This window comes from Drosophila ananassae, chromosome XR (assembly GCF_017639315.1).
Source record: "Drosophila ananassae strain 14024-0371.13 chromosome XR, ASM1763931v2, whole genome shotgun sequence".
Lineage (NCBI taxonomy): Eukaryota > Metazoa > Arthropoda > Insecta > Diptera > Drosophilidae > Drosophila > Drosophila ananassae.
The window spans coordinates 10,731,674-10,758,688 of NC_057932.1; the positions used below are offsets into that span (position 1 = coordinate 10,731,674).

The window sequence follows — 27,015 nt, forward strand, 5'->3', positions numbered from 1 at the left end:
CTTTTACCAAGCCTCTCTCCCCGCTGGATAATTCGCTCTCGTAATGCAGAGTTGTCGAGCTGGCCGTTTCTGTTATCAATTTTGTAATTGATTTTGTAATTTTGTAAATGAATAATACTTCAATATGATTAATGGCATAATATGGTCTAAACTTCATTGCACAGAGGTATTTTATAGAGTAACGTATTACAAAAAACTGTAATAACTTGAATAATAATTATATGCATACCTTTGTAAAAATGTGTTTATATACATACATATAATATTCAAGATGAATTCAAAATATATTTTCAAGATATTGAGTTTGTATATTAAATTCAATTGATTTCGTAGCATCGAAAAAATAAAAATAATAATAATAGTACAAAATTATAGTAAGAATACCCATTTAAAAAGTGGCAATTTTCAATTTATTTATTTTTTATCCAAGATTATATTTTCAGTTATAAAAATCTGGGTTTTTGCATGGGTTTAAAATATTCGTTGTTAAGTTCTGTAAAATCAGGTGGCAACTCAGCTACATCTCCATCTCCCTGACACTGTCTACCCCTTCTCTGTATTTTCGTTTTTCTTATTTCTGGACTCTCGCTCTTTCTTTACTTTGTCTCCCTCTCTTATTCTCATTATCCATCCCTATGATTGTCATTCAAGCTTCTGATTTTCCTCCAGCCTCGTTCGAAATTACAGGCCCAGCGATGCACGACGAATTCACGAAAGCGGTGGAGCAGGCGGTGGCTTAAGCCGCCCTGGCCCTCACAGTCGGTACATAGGAGTATGTATACATGTATTTATATGTACATGCATATGCTTTAAGCCAAGTTGAGCGAAGAGAAGAACAAACCACCCGATCGGTATCTGCCACCTCTCGCGCTGTTGCCAAACCTGTTATGTGGCTTGTTGCTTGCTTAATTGCTTTTGGGCCAGCTCGTATTTTGTTAGCCATGTCGAGAGAGCTGGAAAACAGATAGCTGGGGAGAGCTTACGTAAATCATCTAACAATAGGTGCAGCCCATTTTGGCCAGTTTTGGCCCTTGGCCGAAGGAGATTTTTTGCACAGCCTTGCAGAGGGCATCGTAACTTGGCCAAAAATTGTGAAGCTCATATTAGAAGACAACTTAAACATTGTCACTCTCAAAACATACCTTTCAATCATCAGCCCACATTATATTTAGAAATATACATACATACATATATCTATTATTTTTATTATACCCTTGCAGAGAGTATTGTAATTTTGGTCAAAAGTGTGCAACGCAGTGAAGGAGACATCTCCGACCCTATAAAGTATACATATTCTTGATCAGGATCACCTCCTGAGTCGATATAAGCATGTCCGTCTGTCTGTCTGTCCGTCTGTCTGTCTGTCTGTCGGTTTTTACGCAAACTAGTCTCTCAGTTTTGGAGCTATCGAGTTGAAACTTTGCACACATCCTTTTTTTCCTTGCAGGTAGTATATAAATCGGAACGGCCGGGATCGGTCGACTATATCCTATAGCTGCCATATAACTGATTGATCGGAAATGCCATAACTTCGTTGTTTTTTAAGTTAGAAGGATGGGACTCTCTATGGATCCTAATTTCGGCCAACTTATCCGATCTGCCAAATTTCATAAGGATCGGCCGTCTATATCCTATAGCTGCCATATAACTAATTGATCGGAAATGCCATAACATTGGTGTTTTTTAAGTTGGAGGGTTGAGACTTTCCACACATATATTTGGGTTATATTTGGCCAAAATATCTTGTGCACAAAATTTCATAAGGATCGACCGACTATATCCTATAGCTGTCATAGATCGATCGGAATTGGCATAACTTTGATGTTTTTTAAGTTAGAAAGATGGGACTTGGTACGGATTCTATTTTGGGCAAAATAATCTAATTTGACAAATTTCATAGGGATCAGCCAACTATATCCTATAGCCGCCATATAACTGAACGATCAGAAATGGCACAACTGCAAGGGTATATCAACTTCGGCACATATAGGACTATATCTTGAGTTAACGAATTTTTCTAGATATAAGCGATATATCAAAAGTTGCGTCATCTCAAAAGCTATCTTTTTTGATAGCTCAAAAGCTATCTACCACCTGCAATATAAATAAGATCAAATTTTTAAAAAATTATTGTTTTCTTAAAAAAAATTTATTTTCCGTGTATTTTTTTTGTGTATTATAAAGACGTTTGGTCTCAAAGAAAGTGAAATAGATATTTAAAAAACCTTTTCAACGGTGTTCAAGCACGTTTTAATATCTTTTGTAATTATAAAGTTATGAATTTTTTAATTAACAACGTTTTTTTAAATTTTTTGACGTAAGCTTAAGGTATTTCAAAAAGTTGTAGTACAATAGTTGCTCATAGATAGTAACAAACATCTCCAATTTTTTTCAGGATTGCCAAGAAAAAAATCGTGCAAAAAGACATCCAGACAAACGACACACACTTCAGTTTGAAGAAGAAGAATTTTTTGAATAACTTCTGAAAGAAATGTCGGATCGGGTCGGTTGAGGTACCAATCGACGCGCATTAGAATTAGCATAATGTTGAGCGATCAGAGTTTTGATAGCGACCGAATTAAAGACGAGATTCGATAGTTTATATTCAATTTATTAAGCTAATTCCGCACAATAAAACAAATAGCGGCCCGTCAATAACAACTCCCAAAATACAACAAGAAGAAGAACCGCTTTGGCGCAGAAGCTCTTCCAAAGCTCCCAAAAGCGCATGCGCTACAAAATGACAACAAAGTGCATGCGAATCTGGGAGACAAAAGAGAAGATTAAATGCCGCTGCAGATAAACAAATTATCAATATTCTTATTAGCCTATCTGGTGGCTGCTTAGCCCAACATCCTCCCCCCTATTGAAGGGCGTGCCTTCAATAACAATTTTGGAAGGGCAGCAGACACATCTTTTAAGGGATATTCCACAGGTTGCGTAGTTTCATTAAGAAGATTAAGAACTTACAGGGCGAAAAAGGCACACCAATTTCTTCCAAACCCTTGACCATTCATTGCTCCCCCCAATAGACCAATGCGGGAGTCGAGTTCTCCTAACGAGTGCAGGGGGTCCGGAACGTTGATTCTTCTCCTCTTCTCCTTCTGCATAGGGCAATCCAGCATCCCGCGATAGTCCATTGCGTCCAGAAACCACCCATCCAAATAGTGTATTTTGGACAACTGGGAGGCAGTGACCTAATTGGATTTGGCCAACTGACAATATTTTGAAGAACAGGCTGGCTCCAATTAGCAGGTCCACACCTTGCGGTCTGTGGAAGTTGGGATCAGCCAGCGCTACGCCGTGAGGAATCTTCCATTTGGAAATATCAATTTTAAGGCTGGGCTGACAGTCCGCAATATGAGACACTATAACCGCCTCTAGGTTCGCACAATATGTGGTTAGTCGAGACTTCACACACACATTAACGGAGGATCCATCCGTAGCAAACTCAGTGCCGCCGAGACCTGCGACCGCTACACAGCTTTTGGTGCGAGGAAGCTGAAGTTGACTTGCCAGCCGCGATGAAATAAGGTGAACTTGTGAACCAGAGTCCAATAACACTCTGCAAGGCAGAAAGGCACCTGATCGACCACGGATGAGGATATTGGCGGTTGGCAGAAGCACTTCAGTAGGGCGATCCTGCGTCAAGATCGTGTTGATTGACTGGGAAGGCGGGGCAGCAACGGCAACACCAGCGGCGGAAACCAAACCTCGTAGTGGTGGGGAATTGTTAGAGCTGGGCAGCTGCCCGCAATGGTGCAACAAAGCATGATGTCGGCGATTGCACTTTGGACATCGGGCAGCTGAACATCCGCGTGCAAAATGACCATCCTCCAAACATACAAAGCAGCGGGTCAGCCGTCGCACTTCGTCGTACCGTTGACTAAGTGGCAAGGCAAGGAAGCTGGGACATGTAGGAAGCGCGTGCGCCAAAACACCACACAGGGCGCATAGAGCTGGACGAGCGTTGATAATCATGCACGACGATCGGTTATTCGTAGATCTCCCTCGGCCCACTTGGTTAGCTGGTGGATACGCAGCCAAAGAAAAGTCGACGCATTCAAGAGTCCGGCACCTTTGCTCCAAGAATCGTGCCATGGACTCCCAAGACGGAAGGCTGTCGTTGTTTCCGGCCAGAGTGTCTTCCCACTTGGCTTTTGTGACAGGATCCAACTTCTGTAGGACAATCTGGATGAGCAAGCATCCTTGGATCTCGGCAGCTGATCCGGAACTCATGAGAGCACGCATATGCCCATTGAACCGATCCGACAGCTCCCGCAACGTAGCAACAGATCCGGGCTCGACCACACGAAGCTGCAGGATCTCGTTGATGTGAGACTGGAAAATTTATCGCCGATTACTAAACCGATTGCGCAAAAGGTCAAGAGCCACATCGTAGTTCGCGTCAGTAATTTCCAGCGCTCTCACTGTCTCCAAGGCTGACTCGCGCAGGCATGAAATGAGCCACCGGAGCTTTTCCATTTTTGTTAGGTGAGGATGGCTGTCAATCGTCGTCTTAAAAAGGGCGAAGAAATCCGGCCAGTCAACATAGCCGCCGCTAAATGTTGGCATCGGCAACGGTGGTAAGGATGGGGCTGGCTTGTATGGCATGGGTGAGACACCGGCACCGTCGAGAAGTGTGGAGTGGGCAGCGATTCTCATGGAGTGCTTGGCAACCTCCACCTGAATGTCCACCTGCACATCAGTTGCCAGCTGCGAGAATTTCCAATAAAGCTCACTCCCGATCTCGCTGAAGTTAAGCTCCTCCAACTCTTCTTGAAGCGCGGTGAACCGCTCACGCAAACGCTTCTCCACTGACTCCAGCGCCATAATGGTGCCATCCTCATTCCGCGCTGCAGCCTTCACCTTATGATGCAGCGCCTCCATCTCCTGGCACGTCACCTCTGCTCTTCTCCGCAGCATCCTTTCCCGGCTTGCGGCAGCAGATCCAGTAGTTCCACATCCAGACTCCATCCCGCAAATCTCCAGTGCGAGTGATGCAAATCGACAACCAAGAGATGTTTTTTTTATTTTTGTGTTTTTCGTACCGCAGTTTTTTCAGTTTCTCGGGAAATTAAACTGATTGAACTTCGGGCGCGATCACGTCGGGGTCACCAATGTTGAGCGATCAGAGTTTTGATAGCGACCGAATTAAAGACGAGATTCGATAGTTTATATTCAATTTATTAAGCTAATTCCGCACAATAAAACAAATAGCGGCCCGTCAATAACAACTCCCAAAATACAACAAGAAGAAGAACCGCTTTGGCGCAGAAGCTCTTCCAAAGCTCCCAAAAGCGCATGCGCTACAAAATGACAACAAAGTGCATGCGAATCTGGGAGACAAAAGAGAAGATTAAATGCCGCTGCAGATAAACAAATTATCAATATTCTTATTAGCCTATCTGGTGGCTGCTTAGCCCAACACATAATATAAAAATATTCTTTAGTGATTCCAAATGTTTTTACTTTCACCCTAATTTCTCCCAAACCAAATAACTTTTGGAATATTTTTGGACAAAAATTATCTGATTGAAACAATACCTTTCGATTGGTATATAAATTATTTATATCGGTTGCCTACAGAAAATTTTTAATTCTTCGGCTATATATAGAGTCTCCTCGCGCCCGCCAAGGCATGCAGGTCGTCACCTCGTAGACTGCCGTCCACAGTGATAAAATTTAAAAAATAAATCATCCGTTCAATTGCCTCGATTATTATCTTGAAGACCTGTCTGAAATTCATCAAAATTGGTTGAAAACTATGTCCGTCTGCCCTTTATAGCCCTGAGACTATAACAGACTATTTGGTTTTGCATGCAGACTTCTTTAATACGCACATTGAGATGCTATACCATTTTGTATGGCTAATTTATCTTTGGAAATCAAAAATCAAATAAAGATCTTTAAAAAATTAATGAAAAAATAAAAACATTTTCAAATAAATATTTTTTTTTGATAAATTAAAAATATAAAATCAAATTTAAAACGCACGCTCTATCTGTTAAAGTAATGGGAAATACTTAGCGTAGAAAAGTATTGATGCTGATCAGGAATTTATATACTTTAAGGATCGCCCCTTAACCATGTTGCACACTACAGTAAATGTCTTTTTATATATAAATAGATTGCAATAATTAGATTATAAAGAGTTTCTGTGCAGCTTAACTTTGAACGTTAGAGTCGAAATATTATCAAACTCGAATACTCCAAAGCAGCCTTTCTGACGCTTTCTGTAGTATTTCTACATTTACATACATCTACATTTTATACATTGACGGTTTGACCGTCTTGTGCGCTCCACCTACATGTAAAGTGTGATGGGAGGTTACGCCATCTGTCTTACAACCGATATGTTTATTATGTTTATTACTACATATCTACATATGCTAATTTTGAATAGTTTGTCAAATGGATATTTTAACTGGTTGCATTTGTCGATAGAAGTTTTTCAAATTTTCCAATTATAATGCTATATGAAACATATACTAGAAATAAAATTCGTTGCATAGTCATTTTTACATTACGTCACACCTCTTGCACAGCACTGACAAGAAAATATGTTTCAATTTTCCCGTACGGCGGCTCTACTCATTTGGACCCAGAGTTTTTATAAATGTAAAGCTCAGTATCGGTAGGATATAGAAATAAACGTATCACACTTACCAGTTGAAAATTGGAAAGGGAGTTAGTTTTTTATATTTCTTCATCAAGTCATTTTCTTAAAATTTTATAACTAATTGATGGATAAAATGCAATATTTTTTTTAATATTATTTATTTTTTTTTTTATAATTTCTTTGTAATCACATTTATCTTTTGATATAAAAAGTAGAAATGGCACGATGTATTAATAACAAGTAATAATTTCTTAAATATACATTAACTTAGTCGGGTAAACTTTGGAAACTTGGCCAAGTGACTTTAAAATAGTATTTGCAAGGACGAAAAAATAACGTTTTTGTTAAAAACGACTACTCGAGGCAGGATTTATGTAACAACAAAAATTCATAGCCTTATACATAGCCTGTAAATCATGGCAGATGCAAATAATCGAATATACAACAAGTTATCAAGTCAACAATCGCATATGATGCATCTCATTTGTATTTCTATACCACAATGCGATAAGCCTCTAATTTTCTAGATTAAAAAAACCTCTGCCATATTAGATACTGCATTTCACTGCTGCGGTAAAAACAGGATAAATCCAGAGTAAACTTATAGGTAGAATTTTTGTATTGTATAAGTATAATAAATAAGTAAATTAGAAATCAATAAAAATGCTAACCAAAATATACAAAAAATATATAAAATTCATTCTTTCAGGTAATTTTACATTTGACATATAGGATACATCGCCTGGCAATTTGTTTTATATGCATGTTTGTTCCTCGTCCATTTCTTAAATATTCGAAACTATTTAAAACCACTAAGGACTTCTTCCAGGCTTACCGAGCTAAGCCTTTTTAAACAAAATGGGACACCGAGATTGCCTCGGTAATGAGAGTTCCCTCTGTAGAGATAACGAAAGATGTGTTCGTGGGTTTCTGGAAGATGTACCCGTCTCTGCTACCAATCGTCGTCAACATCATTGGAGATCTGAAGCAGGAAGGGAGTCTGGAAACCCTGTAGCTTGCGTCGGCAGTTTCTGCTCAGCGGATTGTTGCGCAAGTCTACGGAAGCCAAACTGTCACTGGCTATGACTTCGTCGGTGTCGATCTCTGCAATAACAAGGACGATTAGAAGACTGATATGCACATATATTAGTCCCTCCTACCCAGGATGGCATTATCCTTGGCATCCAGATTAGTAAGGCTCGGCAGCTTCCAAACCACCTGCGGCAAAACAATAAACGAGTTGTGGGATATGTTTAGCCTGGCTAGTGCGGTCAGGCTGGCAAACTCGTCTGGTAATCTCGACAGCTTATTGTCTGAGAGGTTGAGATCTGGGAAAATAATTTAACATTCATATTTTACATTAACTTTTATTTCACATTCAAAGAATCAACCTGTGATGGCGCTAAACTTTATTGAGAACTTGGGCAGGACACTCTTGAGAACATTGCCACTCAGGTCGCAGGTTTGCAGTTGTGTATTTCTCATCAGGTGGTACACTGCATCTGGTATTTGCATTAGCTCGCATTTGGACAAATCTGGATTCGGAAAACAAGATTTACGATTTTAATATTTTATATACCAAACCGATTACACAGGCCGACAATTTCCAACTTTTTTTTTCCTCCACGCATAATTTTACCTGCTCCATAATCTTTAGGCTCCCCTGAACCAAAGTCCAGAACAAACATAGGTTCTATCACCCACCGTTTCCGCGGTACACCTAAGAGAAGAAATTGATCAGATTTTACCATATATTGAATTATGTAGGCCGTGAAATGGCTACGACCATTATTGTTTCCAGTACATATCATTTTTGAAATGTATGTGTACCAACTAAAATTAAAAAATGGTATCTAGCAGTTACCATATCTTTGGAATACTCATCCAAAGTTGAAATCTCAGATTTTCTACGTTAATTTTTGCTCTTCTATGATTTTTCCCCAAACATTTTTCTATGGAAGATTTTTATTTTCTTATTGAAATCAGTAGATCATACCATGTTTTAATTTTGGATTTAAGGAAAAACTCGGAATAATTTTATTGAATTTAATATAGGTGGTTCAACAATATTTTCTTAAATTAAATTGGAGTTTTTAATCTCATATTTTCAAAAAGTCATGGCTATCTAAAACTGTTTCTATATTCAAAACGTATCTATTGCAGGTTCAGCTTGTTTAGTAAAGCTTTACAGAAGTTGTAGATAGCCATGACTTTTTGAAAATATGAGATTAAAAACTCCAATTTAATTTAAGAAAATATTGTTGAACCACCTATATTAAATTCAATAAAATTATTCCGAGTTTTTTCTTAAATCCAAAATTAAAACATGGTATGATCTACTGATTTCAATAAGAAAATAAAAATCTTCCATAGAAAAATGTTTGGGGAAAAATCATAGAAGAGAAAAAATTAACGTAGAAAATCTGAGATTTCAACTTTGGATGAGTATTCCAAAGATATGGTAACTGCTAGATACCATTTTTTAATTTTAGTTGGTACACATACATTTCAAAAATGATATGTACTGGAAACAATGATGGTCGTAGCCATTTCACGGCCTAAATAATTCAATATATGGTAAAATTTGATCAATTTCTTCTCTTAGGTGTACCGCAGAAACGGTGGGTGATAGAACCTATGTTTGTTCTGGACTTTGGTTCAGGGGAGCCTAAAGGTTATGGAGCAGGTAAAATTATGCGTGGAGATTTTTTGCTGTTGGCCTGTGTTATTCAATTATTTTTGTATTACACTAAATAGAGTCACCTTGCAAATATGGAATAATTTATTTGAATGTGTCATTTTTTATACCTAAATGCCACCAATTTTATATATAAAATATTTTCGGAATAAACTTTAATATTTTGGAAGTAACTGGTCAATGCAACTATGGTTGCATATCAGTTTGGTGAAATAAATCTCGCAAAAATGTAAGTACAAAGGAATATTTCCACAATAAAACAAATAAGTTAATGTTTTATATTAACAAAATTTTTTGAATTTTGAATAAATAAAAACGAAGGTCAAAAATGTTATTTTCAAAAAATTATTTACTTATACATATGTACATATGTATGTACACCTTTCTTTGACCATGGGAATAAAACCACATTGATATATTTATAAAATTATTTTTGTTATTGTTCCATGTGTATTATTTACCCAAATTGCCATCTTCGGTAGCATCTTCGCACCGCTGAATCACCTTTACCACCAAGTGCGCCATTGAATTTCACCAATAAAGGTTCCACAATTTCTCTCAGCTGATTGCAAAAGATCTTGCCAAACTCTTACTCATTTAATAGTTGGTGAACACTAGGGTTGCTGATAATATATGTAAATATCTATTTATCGATATTCAGAACTAAGCACGTGAACAAACCGGCTATACATAAAAAGGTATTTCCTGATGTGCGTATATACCAGATTTTATTGTTTATAAATTGGTCTTTGCCGATAAGCCAAAAATTATTTTATTTTTTCGATCTATCTTTACTCGTTAAGCCATTTAGGTTCGTTGGGATTTTTTTAATAATGAAAAACACGATCTTTGTCGCATAAACCTTTAGTATTTTACGATTAAATTCAAATTTCTCTTCGAATGTATAAGAGAACGATGCATACGATGTGTTTTCGTGGAAATTTTTTTGGCATAAACATACAGAAATTTTTTTGGCATAAACATATACCAGATTTTACTGTTTATAAATTGGTCTTTGCCGATAAGCCAAAAATTATTTTATTTTTTCGATCTATCTTTACTCGTTAAGCAATTTAGGTTCATTGGGATTTTTTTAATAATGAAAAACACGATCTTTGTCGCATAAACCTTTAGTATTTTACGATTAAATTCAAATTTCTCTTCGAATGTATAAGAGAACGATGCATACGATGTGTTTTCGTGGGCATTTTTTTGGCTCACAGTTGCGATAATAGGAACAGTAATTTTTCAAATATCAAGATTCTAACTATACATACATATGTACATTTTTTTACTATAAAAAAATAAAATTTGTTTTTCCATGAAGCTTTAATAATTAAATACATATCTATACTTATGTTTGACAGATCGTTTGTGTAAAAGCCGTTATATGACGCATTCTACGTAATACGCAGTAAGCCAAAAAGTCTGTCAATGCCAAAAGTTTAAAAGCTTTCATATTGCATTTATTACATGAATCATAACAATCAGATAATAGTTCCTCTATTTTATAATATAAATGATATAAAATATGTTACAGTTGCCTTGTTTTAACGAAATTCAATGTTCAAAGTTTTCTTCAAAACTAAAATCCATGATATCCGATATCTTAATTTGTAATCGATAAACAAATTTAGAGTGCGCGAAATTAAAATTGTTTTTTTTTTTTCGAATTGGAAAAATACCATGAAGATTATAATAACTTAAATAAAATTTACTTCATAAAATTTTTCACTTTTAAAAACACGGAAATTCCCGTATGACGCAAGAGTTGTTATTTTGAAAATTATACGATGGGTTAACACCGTCCAACAATATATGTAAAGGAATTTTTTTTCAAATCAAATCACAGTCACTTACAGAGTTTTTAATAAAAACCCCCTTGAAAGAAATCGAAACAGTTAGCAATATATGGCATTCCAATTTAAAATTATGGGAATTTGTTTCTTTGTTCGAATTGTAAGCAACGCACTGGCATTGCAATTCCGCGACGCATTATGAACGAGGGGGTGGCCAACAGAGAAAAAAATAGAGGGCGAGGCGTGGGGTGACGGGTACCATAATCAAATCGTAGGGCAGTACGCAATAGCTGAAATGGGCCAGGAGGCCGTCATACGACTTGGCTATGGGACTTGTGTTGGGAACTGATACGTTGGGAACCAAGGCGTGATGACTTGGGGGAATGCTTACCCAAATTGTTGTTCTCCTTCGCGTCCTCGCATCTCTGCACCACACGGATGACTCCTTGACCCGCTATGGGCGGAAAGGTGTATGTGCCACCGATCCGGGCTATGTGCGCCGGAATTGGCCGATCGTCTATGTTTCCCTCTTCTCCGCCAGACCTGTCACCGTCTGGCCCCCCGGGACTGGTGTTGTTCCTGTTACCATTATTGTCATTGGGATCGCCGCCGCCCCCGTCACCGCTTGTGTTAGACGGGATATTAGTGATATCATTGCCAAAAGGGCGCATTTCTGGTCTCAGTTCTTGGTTTTACTTTCCGCGCACTTCCAGCTCTTCCAGATTCAAATCGCCCACGGAGCTCACTGATAGATTCACTCAAAAAAATATCGATAACTATTGCTGGCGTATTGGCCTTTCCAGTTAAGTTCGAACTACGATGCAATATTTTTCGGTACTCCACAACCAACTGATCGCGACTCTCCTGCGGATTGAAATATTGAAAATACTTTTTACTTTCGGTTTTTATAGCACGGAAGAAGAAAGGAAAACTGCGCATAACAAAACAAATGAAAAATGAAATGGCGGAAAAAACAAAAATATAATACACAAATTGGTAGTACCCGCGAAATGCCAAAATACCGATACTCTACTCTATGTTTAGATTGAAAATGTATAGTTTTAAATACATTTAAGTTTGATGGCTTCTTATTTAAATCGAGAATTCTATAAATAGAGGAAGCAGCCAGAGACTCAATTGAAAAAATATTCACTTGGGTGCATAATTATATGAAAATCAATCACTGTGGACGGAAGTCCGCCTTGGCGTGCGCGAGGTTTAAAACTTTAACAATTTTTAGTTTTTATTCGGCAAAATTATCTTAATTTTGAAAGTAATTACTTGAATACCGTTATTTCTTACATTTTATATTATACTCAGTAATATATTTTATTTATTTAGTATTTAAGTGACAAATTATATTTCTGAAAAGACAACTTTTTAATGAATAGATTAAATTTAAATTTGTAAAATGCTTACAAATCGTTGACTTCTATTCCCAAAAACACTTTAGTTCCTACTATATACAACAGCTTTTTGATAAGAACGGCAAGGATTACTTTCCCCTGACAGAAATTCCAGGCATTGGGCATACGGAGTATTGGAACATAAAAGCTGCACTCGTAGAGTATCATTGAACGTACCAAAATGTCTTGTCATCGGAAGAGCAATAGCCTCCGATATAAACAGTCTTTCTTTCTCTTGCCATTCTGGCTACGTATTCCGGCAAAGTGTAAAAGTTCAATGCAAAAAGTGGGCGCTCTCAAGTCAAGAGAGAGTCGGAGAATTATCACGAGGAATCGGGCCGTACAATCAAAGGTGCCATACGAAAAAATATCCATTTGCGAATGTGTGTGCATTATCGACTTTTACGCATCTCCCATTCGGATACCGGAACTCTCTACAGTTGTCAGTGGAAACAAATACAAAAAAAATGTATTTTCCTGGGGACTTTGGAGGCGCCAAAAAACATGGTTTTTTTTTAAATAATTACCCTCTCAATATGTAAAATTAAAATGCGCCTTTAAAATAGTAACCAATATACGATATTTTCACTTTTAAGTAAAAATAAATGCGAATCTAACAATTCGTAACTTTTAAAGAAATTTAACCTCGGTTTAGCAAAATAGTCTTTTAGCAAAATTGTAGTTATTTTCGATTTATGTGACTATTCGATTTGGTAGTAGGCGTAGATATGTAAGTTGGTTGAAGCAAAATTTTAAATAAGCAAGGTCTTCGATTTTTATACAAAAATGGCTGCAAAACTTGTACAGATATGGTAAGAAAATGGTAATATGGTAAGAATTTCAATAGTTAAAAATTATGTGGTAAATAAGGTTTAAGCAAGCAGAAGTTTTTCTGTATGGGATGGGATGGGAAACTATTAAAACTAAGGTAGGAAAATCCCTATAAGGATACATGCCTATTACAATTAATTTTTTTTCGGCAAAACTGTAGTTATCTCTAAAATAACTATACCTTATTATAGGAAAAGTCAAAAATTATAATAATCAATTTTAATCTCTAGGTTACTGTATTTGATGGCGCCGTTTACGATTTTCTCTTCACTGTGCAAGATGGAAATAAAATGAGCAATTAAGTGAAATATATTTATAAGACACATGTTTGTATGTGTATACATGTATGCTTGTAAGGGAACATTTTCCAGCAATTACTGACAACAAGGTACGTTATCATTTTAAAAAGGAATGACCATTTTCAAGGTAATTATTTATCTTTATAAAAATAAAATGAATTTTCGTTGAAAAAATATATATTTTACTCAAGAGCTTTTCAGCAAACTTTGCACGGTTGGCCCAAGCTTTCTACATGATTAAACCCGACCAGATCAGGAATGTGTATTTACAGTTCAGGTAAAGATACACAGCCACGAACTTTTACTGTAAAAAATGTCCTTATGTAGGTGACGCATAATGTCCCCCGGGAGTACTATAGGTACGGATTATTCCGTATCTAGAATATAATTGAAACAATTATTGCGTAATGGTTCAAGCGCCAAATTGCAAAAATTTAAAAAAATGTTTAAATTTGGATTGTGTCAAATTTCAGATAAATATATTTTTGAAAAAAAATTTAAATTAATCGAAAAAACATAAAAAAATATTTTTTGCTTTTATGCATTTGATAATATTTTTAGAAATTGAGATTTAAGAAAAGCTCATGAAAACGTATGCTTAATGATTTAAATGATTTAATGTTTTGAAATGTATATTGACATGTTTGAGATTTAACATTTTTATTGGTCAAAACGAATTTAAAAGACTTTATGTTAATATAGATTTTGAATGTACCCCGTATCTAATATGTACATTTTCTCAATTACAAATAAAGCGTTTAGTTTGATAGGAACAAACGACTAAATATTTAAACAAGTAAAAACCGCTAAAGTCGAGTGCTTCGACTATTATATACCCGGTACTCAAGGATCGTGTGGCAAAATCTCTTTTCTGCCGAGTTCACGTGGTTGTCTTCTTTGATTAAAATAATTTCTGACGTATAAGCAGATACTTTCATTAAAACAGATAGACGGACATAATTTAATTAGATTGATTTATGATTGTTAATTTCCAAATCCTTCGTTTCCTTTTTCCATACAGCAATATCTTAAGAATACCGGGTTAAAAAATACTTTTGGGTGAGTATGCCACAACACGGATTTAAAATGCCCATAAATTTACATTTCCAGTCTGCTACTTAAAAATAATACAATTATGAATACACCTAGACCGTCAGTGCCTATGCATTAGTCTATTGCGGGACCCCATCCTGGGCACGTTGTAGACCCGTACACAGGTAGAGCATAATAATACTGAGTGCCTGGACTCTGTCATCAGAACTGTTCTCTATATTAGACGCGGGCTTCCATGGTGACGTTTCTGTGGCCCGTTCCGCATTGTTCATCATGGTGAAACCATCAGTCTCCGTGTCCAGAGCGACTCTTATTTTACTTAACTGAAAAAATAGGGTCCTCAAGCTTCATAATTTAATAATTCATAATTATCTTACCAGCTCGTTGATCTTGGCTACCCGTTCGTCTGATGGGGAGGTCGCATACAGTTGCTTGCTGGATGTCTTGGCTAAGTTCATCAGATCCTCGTTTCGAGTGTGTCGGATGATCGGCTCTGTAATGTCCATAACTTGATCAAAGTTTAAAGCTGTGCATTCCGATGGGAGGGCTTCCAAGTACTGAGTAACTCTCTCAAAGGGGTTGGAGTCCTCAATCATCGACGATTTCCTACATTTTGAAGTTAAATAGCTTAGCAAAGCGTATAGGCTTATAGAAAAAAAAGCTCACCGCGAGGGCGTATGCTGGGGACTCGGTGGGAGGCTCCTTGAATTTATTTGAAGTCCTCCACTGCCCGTCAGTGAAGACACTATGCCCGGAATGTCCAGATTGCTCGCCTGCCTCTTGATTCCCTGCGCCAGCATTCCCGTCAGACTCGATCTGTGCAAGTCCATGCGCGTCGCACCCTGGACCTGGACTTGTTCACCCCCCGCCACCTCAATAGCTGCATCGTCTATGACGGCGGAACTGGATCGATCATCGAGAACTTCTAGGTTATCTGCTTGAGTGATGGTAAACTCCGGCTTGCTAACAATAGATAAAGCCACAGCTGGCGTCGATGCCGGTACGGATCCGGTGCAGTCCACTGGACCGCAAACTGTGGCGTTCTGGCACTTCGCTATGCACTTCTTGTGACAGCACATGGTACACTCCTGGCACTGCATCGCGTCCTTTAACCAGATCTTCTTGCCGCAAAAATCACACTGGGTGGCGCGATGAAAATGAGTTCTCACAAAGTTGTGCGCTCGAGGGACAACCATCGCAGTAGTCGATCCCAAGAACGCGGTTGTGTCGGACATGGAACTAGTTAATTTCATGCTCATAATTTCGGATGAAGGAATTTCCGGTGCGCCATGGTCTCCACCTGTCGATATGTTTCTGAAAAGGTATTCAAGTAAGGGATTTGGGAAGAATCTGTGGTTTTTGGCTTACCTTGCAGGAGAGGGAGATTTGGATCCCCCCACTATGACGTTGGGGTTTCCCATCCAAGAGAAACTAAAAAGAATGTCCCCAAAACACAAATTTGGATTGAATCCGGACTGATTGGATAGTGAATGCATTTTGCTGTTGGAGATATTATTTATTAATTGTTATGGAATAGGTTGACTAAGGCATTTTAAGGATAATTTTATCCTCCTTAACTTACACAGCCTGGAGTGTAGCTGGGCTAAGAACAATTTGCCGGAGACACTGGTTTAGACTCGTCTCCGAGCACTCTACAAGAACCTGGCTGATTTGAACATTGTTGTAGCCCAACAGAATGCTCTCGCCGGCGCACTTGGAAAATACACAGACGTTGAGGAAACGGCTATTATTGTCCAGCTGGAAGCTGCACATGTCGTCCATCTGGATCAATGGACTAAAGGGGCAGTCGATAGTCGAGTGCTGATAAAAGTAATTGACTTCTTCGCCTGTCCGTTCCGGCTCCTCCGCTTTGTTTCTTTCCCTGTCCTTCTCTTTCTCCCTTTCTTTATCCTTATCTTTTTCTTTGTCGCCGCTTTCCCGGCTCATAGTCTTCTTAATGGCTTTGGCAATGAGGTTAGACTTCTTCGGAGAACTCGTAGGAGTACTGCTAAGGCCGGACTTAACTGCCAAGCACTTTGGAACCAGCTCGGCTGGTCCGAGATCGTTGGTGTCGGACTTTGGAGGGTTGGAGAGGGGTAAATCGCACAGATCGTCGTACCTGTCTAGGTCCTCGAGCACAGCGTCATTGCGGATAATGCCAGGAATAATCCGTTCTATGCGCAGACTGAAGACTGTCGCCTGCAAGGTCTTGACTACCTTGGCAATCTGCTGGATCGTTGTCACTGGCTTTCCCTCGATGGCCATCAGGACGTCCCCGGCCTGTAGGTTGGATTTGCAGGCGGGTGTGTTTGGCAATACCGATTCAATGTGCACCGCTTGGCTTCCGTTTTGTTTAAATACAATGCCGATCTGCTGATTTTTCGCTTTATGAATGAAGACATCCAGTGAAATGAGAACGTGACTACTGTCACGCTGGTGGGCCTCAATGAAGGGCACCGGGGCCAAGGTTAGGGTGCAGTAGGTGTCGCCCCCCTCCGGGCAGGATATTAGACGCGATAGCTCCACCACTCGCACGGTCAGCAGTCCGTTTGGCTGGATGTCGCAGTCACTGGACTCGTCCTCGGCTGTCCAGTGAAAGAACGGCTTGTACCGTAGCTTGTAGTTGGGCAGAGTGTGTTTCCGGCGCACCGCCTTTCGAATTTGATTGGAGATCAGGTTCGTGATGTTCGACTGCATCTGCCGTCCCTGGTACTTGGACTCGATGTCGAGGTTCAGTTCCGGGTCACCCAAAAAGCTCAGGGACCAATGCGTGTAAGGCTTCCTTGTGAACTGCAGACGCGCCATGCCGGACAATTGCTTAACTAGAATAATTTAAAACATTCAAAAAACTTTTTGATATTAACTACAGTGTTGAAATAAAAACATACCAAAAATATAAAAAAACAAATGCAATTTTCAATCATATTTATCATATAATTGTCATATCAATATTATAACTCCTAATAAAAAATTATAGGAATTTGGCTTCCGCGAAACATTAAATACTGTGACGTCAATTAACTCGACTCCTATGACCTACCTTTCAACATAATGGAACCCTTCTTGCCCAGGACCATGTCGGCATCGATAGACGTGGAAAAGTTTCCGACGTAATTTATATCCAACAGCAGGTCCAAGTTCTCAATGCGGTGCTCCCCTTCATCCAGCTCGACATTCTGAACAGAAAGAGACTTTATGTCCGGGAACTGGTCCCCCAACTCGAGCTCCTTGATCTGAAATGACAGAGGTTTTTAGTTCGTCGCTTATGCTTTTGAGACTTTAATTACTGTAAGCTTGTCAAGAAGCTTTCCGGTAGTCGTCTTTGTTATCAACTCGTCCAGTTCGATGGACAGCTTCCGGTAGAACCACTTGCGCACACGGTTTGAGTTTCTGAACTCGTGGAAGAGAAACTGCATCACGAAGTTGAGCGATATGAGGGCCGAAGCTCCTTGCAGAGTGTCCTGCCGGTTTTCGCACCCATTGCCAGGCCCAGGGCCGATGTTGGGCAGCCCCTTCAGCTTTCGGGCTGTTTGCTTAATGTTCTTCAAGCATAACAAATTAGATATTGGAAAATTTGGTTGATGAGTGTGTACCTACCAGTGGCAAAGTGTATTTGGCATTCATCTGTTTTTGCTCCTCGCTTTCGTCGGGAAGGTTGGAGAATTTGATGAAAAGCAAATACTGCAGGAGAATCATTAGCACCCCACCGATAAGCAGGAAGGTCAAGCACAGCAGTAGTATATTCGAAATAGGTATCTCCATGCTGGATAGCTAGTGCGAAAGGCAATTTCAAAATCCTAAATATGTGGTACTCTGTGGGAAATGGTGCAAGTCGTCTTTTGCCCGTGGTTCCGGGGCCTAGACGCTGATGTCAGCTTTCTCAATTCCGTACATAGCTGGTGTTGCAAATATCGAGATTAAAGAACTATTTTTCAGTGCTACCTAATCACCTCGTCCATCGAGATGGAATATCCCTTAATGCTGCAGTTTTGGGTCTAGAAAGGCGACATTGCCAACGACAATTGTTGCAGCTACTGAACAAACGCCCTAAAATCAATATGTACTCGCTATGCCAGTTGTTTCCCACTCGCCGTCGTCGTTTACTGCGCATGTCCCCCAGTCAGCTGGCTTCCTTACAGGGGTTGAACTATTGTCGTGGCCTGTAGGGCTACTCAGCTATCAGCCCTGCCCCTTCTGGCCTTGTAAAGGCTTCCCTTTACTGGACACAAAACATACCCCCAATGCTGGACTTGGTTCTCTTAATAGGTCACTCGTATCCGTGTTCCACTTTTCATTAGCGAGTGCTATAAACCCCCACACTGGACATCGAATAGTACCTATAATATTCTCCGCATTTTATTAGTTTACTACAATTTTCACATGTATGGGTGCCATTTGGAAGAGCAATATTAAAGACTGTGATATAAAATTCATGATATATAATTTTTGAGTTAACAAATTAAAAATCAAAAATATCCATTAGTTTTTGAGTTTTATTTTTTGATAAAAAATTAATGATTATTGAACAAAAAACATAATTTTTAATATTTTAAGAATTTTAATTTATAGTATAAATTATTAGTATAATAATATTTGTCGTAAAGTTTTTAAAATAAACTAAATTAATTATCATTTAAGATTGAGAAAAAAAGATTGCATTTAGAATCCACAAAAATAAGAATAGAATCTAAAAATTTGAAAAAAAAAAAATTATATTCCACTTAAAAAATGTGAAATAAATTTCATTTTTATACCCTTGCAGAGGGTACTATATTTTTGGTCAAAAGTGTGCCCCGCAGTGAACGAGAAATCTCCGACGGTATAAAGTATATATAATATATTCTTGATCAGGAGATCACCTCGTGAGTCGATATGAGCATGCGTCTGTCCGTCTCTCTGTCTGTTTTTACGCAAACGAGTCTCTCAGTTTTAAAGATATTGAGTTAAAACTTTGTACTTTGATCTTTCTTTTGTTTGCAGGCAGTATATGTATAAGACGGAATATATAACTGATTAAGCTAGGATGATGGGACTATCCACGGATTCCATTTTGGGCAATCTAATCCGATAAGCTGCCAAGCTTTATAAGGATCGGCCGACTATATCCTATAGCTGTCATAGAACGATCGAAATGGGCATAACTTTGGGGTTTTTTAAGTTAGAAAGATGGGATTTGGTACAGATTCTATTTTGGGAAAAACAATCGAATTTCATAAGGATCGGCCGACTATATCCTTTAGCTGCCATATAACTGATTGATCGGAAAAGCTATAACTTCGTTGTTTTTCAAGTTAGAAGGATGAGAGTTTCAATGGGGGTTCCTCTTTGGCAAAATAATTCGATATGCCAAATTTCATCAGGATCGGTGAACTGTATACGATCCGCTATAAATCTAATAATATAAGATGCGTGGCGCCACCTAGCGGACTGCGACTCAACTGCAAGAGTATATAAACTTCGGCTCCGCCCGAAGTTAGCTTTCCTTTCTTGTTTTTTATATAATCAAACGCCTATTTTATATTAACCAACACTTTAGAATTAACAAAAAACAAGAAAGGAAAACTAACTTTTTTTTCCTCAAAAATCACGTTTTTCACTTCAAAGTGTTCCCAAAAATTTAAAAATCAAAACTTCTATAAACCCTCCCAGCTTTACCTGGGAAAAATGTCTATCTAACGAAAGAACTTTGATTTTTTGATTTTAGATAATCTACAACCGATATATGAGGGGCATCGCAATGCAACTTTTTTTCGAGGAGCCTGCATATAATGGTCGCCATTGCCGTAGTTCTTATTATTTTTATCTTACAAAACATTCTTCAAATGTTGTACTTCAATCTAAAAATAGTTTAAATGAATAGATGTTTACCAGATCCTCAAAAAAAAACCATGAAAATGTGTCTTTTTTTGCTCGCTCAGACCCTAACCCCCCCTTAGGGAGAGCTGTCTTAGGTAGGGGTATAAAATCCGGGCAGAAAGCGAGGGTAATATAATTACACTATTATTATGTTATTTAAATCCAAAAGCGAAACCCATGCGTCGGAACAAAAGAAGTCAAAAGATAAAGATAGGAAATTGATAAGCCATTATTGTATAATTCAATTAATAAAAAGATATAATTAAAGAATGAAGACTGAGTAGAGGATAAAGTAGGGGTTAGGGAAAGGATAATGGGAAAGTAAAAGGGGATTGCGAGGGAAAGAGTTAGGGGCGGGCGCAAGAATTGGCCAGCGTTCCGCTAAGGATAGGGAGGGCAGGCCCAACTTGGGTTTCGCATGCAGGTTCGTCACCGCTACTTTACCTCGTTAAGAGGTTTTTTTTATATTTAGGCTAAAAAAAATAGTCAGCTAAAAATAAAAAATATTTAAAATTGTTAACCCTCTTTAAAGGTTACTCTATACAGGCGTCCTGAGGCGAAGGCATTTAAGAATGATTTTCTTTTTAACAATTAATGAACATTTTTAAGTGAAACGAAGTTTGTTTATTTTTCTGGCTTTCAATGTTTTTTTTATTATTATGTAATTCCTTTACTTTACGTAAAATAAGAAAGTATTAATAGTTTTATTAACAAATTTGTTGAAGGCAGGTATTTATGTTATTATATATGTGTGTATGTATGTATTTCTTGTATATAAATTACAAGTCGTCTTTATAGTTACATAATATTAGTTTAATTAACTCTAGCGTCTCTTAATAATTAATTAAACTGTGTCATTACTTAGTATATCTAGATTAAGATATTAATATTAATATTTACCTATAGGTTCTATCATGTATATGTATATATATTTATGTATACGCACTATTATTACACTTTAGCTGTACCAGTTAGGTTTTTATTCATTATCGCACCTCGAATCTCATCGATTTGTAAAAAAAAAAGTATAGCTACTTAAGTATCTCATGCGACCATTCAAGCCAGACAGTAAGCGGAAAAAAATAGTTAATTTATGGCTCAAGTTCAGATCCATTTTAAGTTATAAGCCACATGTAACACGTGAGAATGAACACAAGGAAGAGGACCTTCTGGAGGCAATTCCGACTTGCCTGAACCTTGAGTGATAATGGATTAAATCTCTACCCCTCGGATCTAGCCGGGGACTAGGAGTACGAGTATCTGGAGGATTGGGAAATTTGTTCGGTGTGAGAAAGTAACGCAGAACCTGGAAGAACAATCGACGCAGCATTGTCATATAAATATTTGTATATAGGATACTTCGTTTTTGGCATCTAGTCTGGTAGATGGAGGGACGTGGTTTACATGCTGAACAGCCTATTGCCTTCTGGCCCGAATTGTTCTTCCCGAAGCGTCAGGGCCTCATCCCGACGATGCTTCTGTTCCCATTAAAGTCGAGACATCTACACTTTTCGCCCAAAACATTTGGTAAGACGGCCTGTTAGGGACAAAGTTGAAGGCAAAGTATAATCTCTTCAAATTTTCAATTTTCTAACTAAATATATAGTACTCTCTACCTTGATGGCGATATTACTAAAATTTTTGATTATGATATATTATGCCAACGGGGTCAGTTATCCCTTTTGATGAGCTAATTTTTATTAATTGGATTTAATATATAAACAATTTTCTAACTAAACGATTCCCATAAAGGCATCATTAGTAATGTAGCCCCGTAACTGTCCTACCATGACGATTTTTGAGTCATATGTTTGAGGATTTATACTTGTATAAGATAAGTCCAATATTTATTCGTCAAGTAAAACTTTATAAAAAAAACCATACCACTTGTTCTATTCCAGCATGAAAATAATTTATCATAATCCGTAAGAAATTAGCATAAAATGAGAAAGAAAAGCTGGCTTGGGTAACTTCCGGAGTTTGTATACCCCACCCACCTAATTTTTATAGAATATCAATCTTATTAAAGCTTTTGGGTATTTTATGAATATTATTCCTAGGGTTTGGGAAGCCGTAAAAAGTAACAATTTCTGAATACTAGAAATAGTTTTTTGAAGCGAATCGATTAATTTAGTGATATAATTCATAGAAATTGTAAAAGTAAGCCTGATCCCTATTACAGGGGGCTACACGTAATCTTATTCCGTATTCCGATTTTTATATTATTTTTCAATTTTCAATTTAAAAAATGTTTTTTACGAGCTAATTTCTCAGTAATAATATTCAATGCCGAACAGAAACGTTAAATGGAGTATGAATAAGAAATGACGAATAATAGATATATTAGGGGCTTATCAAAATGACGGACATGGCCATACGTACAAACTCCATTGAAACCCGAAGCTAGCCCTCCTCTCCAGTTCAAATGTGTTCTTTCCCAATATGCACTCTAAAAGGCTATTCATATGTGGAATCGTGAATAATATCCGAGTTTAAATTCGCGTAACTGCTTAGCCGTATTTAAGTTCACTTAACTTATGGATTCATTTGTTTAAATTACAATATTTGTGCGCTCTTCGATTTCCCCGTTTAACATGTACGATTTCACTATTTATACACTAATTGGTTTTGATTCGGGATCTTACTAAACATTTCTCTGGTTTTCGTTTGTTTTGGGTGCCTTTGCCTGCGTACATGTATGACTTAAAAATTTTATTATCTATTTTGATGTCTTGAGTTCCATATGCTCTGTAGTATTTTTACACGGTATGCGATTCTATAGCACTTAGCAGATGAAGGTAAATGTATTTTCTACTACGGTTGGGCATTCCATTCACATCCACTGGACCATCGCATTTGTATACCCTTCCAGGCTTTAGCGGTATGAAAAGACGCCAAATAGGTGTATTATCTTAATTCTTCTCTCAGCTACAGGTCTAAGCCAAATCGGTTCAAATCTTTATCCAAAACTTTATCCCAAAGCCGCAAAAAACTCGATCAGAAAATAAGCAAATATATTTAACTATTTGGAACAATTGCAAGGATATAAAGCTTCGGTCACGTCCGAAGGACAAAGCTTCCCCACTGGTTCTGTGTGATCTAGTAAAGGCAAAGGTAAAATCCAAAGAAGTACAAAAACTAGCTTAAAGCGTAATTTTTACAATACTTTTACATTTAGGTTAATGAAGCGTTTAAAGATCAAAGAAGTGGATATAGCACTTTGAATTTGATTAATGATGATTCATGGATACACGGCTTATTATCACTATGCCCTGTACAGTCATATGGCGTGGATCAGGCAAATATTTAATCATATTTTGTACACTTTACACAGATGGGTATGCGGGTTGTAGATAGAGAGTGGCATTTAAATTAATGAGAGTAATATTAAGTTGTCTATCTTATTACTGTTGGAATTGTATTAATCAAAATAGTACATCCGATCCGTATGGACATACACGAATTAATTATAATCCTTAGGAGATCAAAATGCGCTCACTTGCTAATCAATAAGTATTTTGTATCGGGGTCGTTTGGTAGAAGGTATATATATGTTCATAGTTGTAAGTAAATACATTGCATCCAAAAATTTGATTCCTACATAAATCTGGTATGTACACAGAATAAATATATAATTTTCTTTTTAAATGTACATAATTGAATTACCAACTTTAAATACAAACAAGACAAAAACGCTTGCAGGTTAAAGATTCATCGAGCTATATTCTAGATATCTTAAAATGTATGCGTGTACCTACAATATTTTCCCTTCGTTTATACTTCGAAGAGTTGTCTATCATTATCCGTCATGTAATGACACTGTGTATTCTACCCATATTCCTATTCCTATTTATAGTCCTTATCCATATCCATGCTTTTCAATAGCCCAAATTCTCAGCCCCCATTCACTTACAATTAGGCCAGACATCTAGGGGATCTGGGAGATCTATGGGAATCTGGTTCTCCTAAAGCGTATGGTACGAACACTGCTGGTAGTGCGGTTCGACTTGCTGCTCTGGGATGGTATGTTCCTGTTGGTGATACTGATGGAGTGCTCCCTCTTCTAGTCTACCGCTGTCTATGTCGATATTATAAGTAATGTCTGTATCTGAATAAATCTTTTTAATAGCTACAGGGGACGTTATGTTAGTTGGTACGCCTAATATCATTGCTTCATTTTCATTCTTGTTATTCCTTGGGTTTTCTGTGTTTAATCTATTTCTGCCTGTTCTTATTTTATCCTCATTGAATCCGATATCAATATCAGAATGAGGCGATGCTACTCTTGTTTCTGGCAACGAGTATACCATAGCTAAGGGTTCGAGTCCGGTCCATTTCATTTTCTGTGGCATGTCGTGGGTCTGAAGCTTCTGGTGTAGCTGTATTTGCTGATATTGCGATTTCTGTTGTTGCGATTGCGGTTGTCGATTCGGGTTTACTGCCTGTAAGTTCTCTCTAGCCAATATCCTTTTTGATGTAGATCCTACTATTACGGGTGCTGATGTCGTTGCGTTTGCGTGACGCAAATGCAAGGAATGCCGGTGGACTTTGGGTGCGGGACGCGGACTGAGATGTCCGTATCCGTGTCCGTGCTTTATCGTATCAAAATTGTGATCTAAATTCGGTGCTGAAATTGATGAGCAAATGGCCTGATGCTATACCCAGATCTGATCCTTTCGATGACGCGATCGCAATCAAAGCCTTTGCTAGCACCAATCCTCCTCATCAGAATCGGAGTGTCGAGTATTTAGTCCGGTCTTTGGCTTAAAACCATTTAGGACTGGAGATGGCAGTACACGACCTGTTCGGCCCATAGCTAGCGCCTGTTCAAACGACAGCGGGGCTATGTATTCCAGTCTGTTGATTGGGGTTGCTCATTAGGACTTTTTGTTAACCTCTCGGAATTATCATATCCGTTTCCTTACCTTTCTCTTTCTACTTCCCGTTCGCGATCCCTCTCGCGCTCGTACAACTCGCGCTCCCGATCCCGGTACTCGTAGCGCAGGTCGTACTCGTGGAGACGGTCTCTGTCCCGGTCCCTGTCTCGGTCCCTAAGGCGCTCTCGGTCCCGCTCGCGGTCTCTGCTGCTGTAGTAGACGTCCCTTGGATCCCTCAGGAGGTCGCGATGGTGCGGCAGCGAATGAACACTGTGGGGTGTGGAGTGGTGCGTCTGGAAGGCAAAACGGAGGATTATGGGGAGTCGCTACTGAGAGTCTTAAGACTGTAACCACGGTACTTACATGCGTGGGACTTGCATTCAGCTTAGGGAAATTAATATTGGTTGGCTTAAGCTGCAGAGTAGATGGCTTACTCGGAGTAGGTGGTAGTCGCCGTCCTATGCCAGCTCGGCGGGATGCCAGTGTGGGATAACTGTGCTGCACGTGGGTTCCACCTGTGGGAACACAAAGCATTGGGTTACGACTGGGCCACTGCCTCGGAACTTACTAGGATGGGGCGTAATGTTTGAACGATTTCAGGTAGTATACCAAACAAACTGCAGGCCAAAAATCGGGTCTAGCCCTCCGAACAAACATCACAGATTGCAAATTGACCAATGTTGTTGCATCGGGGACTTGAACAGGATTTTTAGCCTCTTTATACACAATACTTTTAATGGGGCATGCTTTAATATATATACATGGCCGGAATATGTCCCATTTAAAACCCATTAGACTATAACGCAATGCAACTGAAAAACATTCAATTTATCTACCTTAATAAACGTGATATTTCAAATGCATTTAATCGGCAAAATACTAAATAGTAATAAAAGTGATTGCATTTATAGAGTACTGTGTATATTAACAATTTATTGGGTGATTGAAGGAGTGTTTGGTTATATTTAACTAGTTAGTGACATGCATGACTGTCTAGTTTTAATATATATATCTATAACAGGACTGTGAACCTTCAAGAACATAGAATTTTGTTTTGGATTGACTTTGCTTTTGTAAAAGAAAAACGGGTTGTGGAAACCGTACAGATATTGAATTTCATCTGAACTGGAAAATATTCACAGCCCTGGTATAGGGATTTATGGGAATACGAAACGAATCAAATCAGGATGAACAAAAAGGTGCTAATGTCGGACGCACGTACTGAAGGATTAGTTATATCGATTTGCAGAAATTTCTAGATACGGAACCCCAAATTGCATCCCAAATTATTTTCCAAGGTGATTACCGTCTATTGCACCACTCCAACCTTATAGCAACTTAAAAAAAAATTTCTAACAAGATTATTCGACTCTTTGCGAGTAGTTCTTTAGATTTGTTGGCAAAATTAAGTTGAAATAGAGATTCTTGGTCAGTAATTTGGACAGTGATGGTCAGAGTTCCTTTAAAGGTATTTTAATTGTTTGCGTGGATGTATAGAAGAACGCTCTTTCTGTAGACCATAAGCTATTCACTGAACATCACATTTTTTTCAAGATTTATATTTCAGGTATTAA

The 27,015-nt window shown here is 38.1% G+C and overlaps 3 protein-coding genes and 1 long non-coding RNA gene across 29 annotated transcripts in view; 1 reads left to right on the forward strand and 3 right to left on the reverse strand.

The window, feature by feature from the left end:
* Positions 1-7,298: 7,298 nt before the first annotated feature.
* LOC6504259 (leucine-rich repeat-containing protein 20) lies at positions 7,299-12,525 on the reverse strand. Of its 2 annotated transcripts, none has more exons than XM_001967330.4 (4): positions 11,511-12,525; positions 8,014-8,157; positions 7,783-7,950; positions 7,299-7,726 (listed from the first exon to the last, which is right to left on the reverse strand). In XM_001967330.4, the coding sequence occupies exons 1-4, from the start codon at positions 11,788-11,790 to the stop codon at positions 7,575-7,577; spliced, it is 744 nt and encodes a 247-aa protein (XP_001967366.1). In that variant the 5' UTR covers positions 11,791-12,525; the 3' UTR covers positions 7,299-7,574. The 2 variants fall into 2 exon arrangements, with proteins under 2 accessions (XP_001967366.1, XP_014759231.1); XM_014903745.3 differs by lacking the exon at positions 11,511-12,525 and adding an exon at positions 9,782-9,941.
* On the forward strand, positions 10,060-14,171 carry LOC26513739. 5 transcript variants are annotated; one of them, XR_001408224.3, is made up of 4 exons: positions 12,985-13,337; positions 13,587-13,782; positions 13,847-13,926; positions 13,983-14,098. It is a non-coding gene; the product is annotated as an uncharacterized LOC26513739 (long non-coding RNA). The 5 variants fall into 5 exon arrangements; XR_001408225.3 differs by having other exon boundaries at positions 12,986-13,337; positions 13,847-13,932; XR_004310431.2 differs by lacking the exon at positions 12,985-13,337 and adding an exon at positions 10,060-10,734 and having other exon boundaries at positions 13,847-14,096.
* A 115-nt stretch (positions 14,172-14,286) lies between these two features.
* LOC6504258 (PDZ domain-containing protein 8) lies at positions 14,287-18,875 on the reverse strand. Its single transcript, XM_032452949.2, has 8 exons — positions 18,306-18,875; positions 17,996-18,250; positions 17,749-17,941; positions 16,291-17,530; positions 16,077-16,208; positions 15,375-16,022; positions 15,086-15,314; positions 14,287-15,031 (listed from the first exon to the last, which is right to left on the reverse strand). The coding sequence occupies exons 1-8, from the start codon at positions 18,468-18,470 to the stop codon at positions 14,828-14,830; spliced, it is 3,066 nt and encodes a 1,021-aa protein (XP_032308840.1). The 5' UTR covers positions 18,471-18,875; the 3' UTR covers positions 14,287-14,827.
* A 6,127-nt stretch (positions 18,876-25,002) lies between these two features.
* LOC6504257 (voltage-dependent calcium channel type A subunit alpha-1) overlaps positions 25,003-27,015 on the reverse strand; it is a 54,431-nt gene continuing 52,418 nt past the window's right edge. For all 21 annotated transcript variants that reach the window (XM_014903733.2, XM_032452963.2, XM_032452956.2 and 18 more), the window contains 3 exons: positions 25,805-25,956; positions 25,490-25,734; positions 25,003-25,421 (listed from right to left, as the gene is read on the reverse strand). In XM_014903733.2, coding sequence (XP_014759219.1) covers positions 25,271-25,421; positions 25,490-25,734; positions 25,805-25,956 — 548 coding nt within the window. In that variant the 3' untranslated portion in view covers positions 25,003-25,270. The remainder of the gene's footprint in view (positions 25,422-25,489; positions 25,735-25,804; positions 25,957-27,015) is intronic.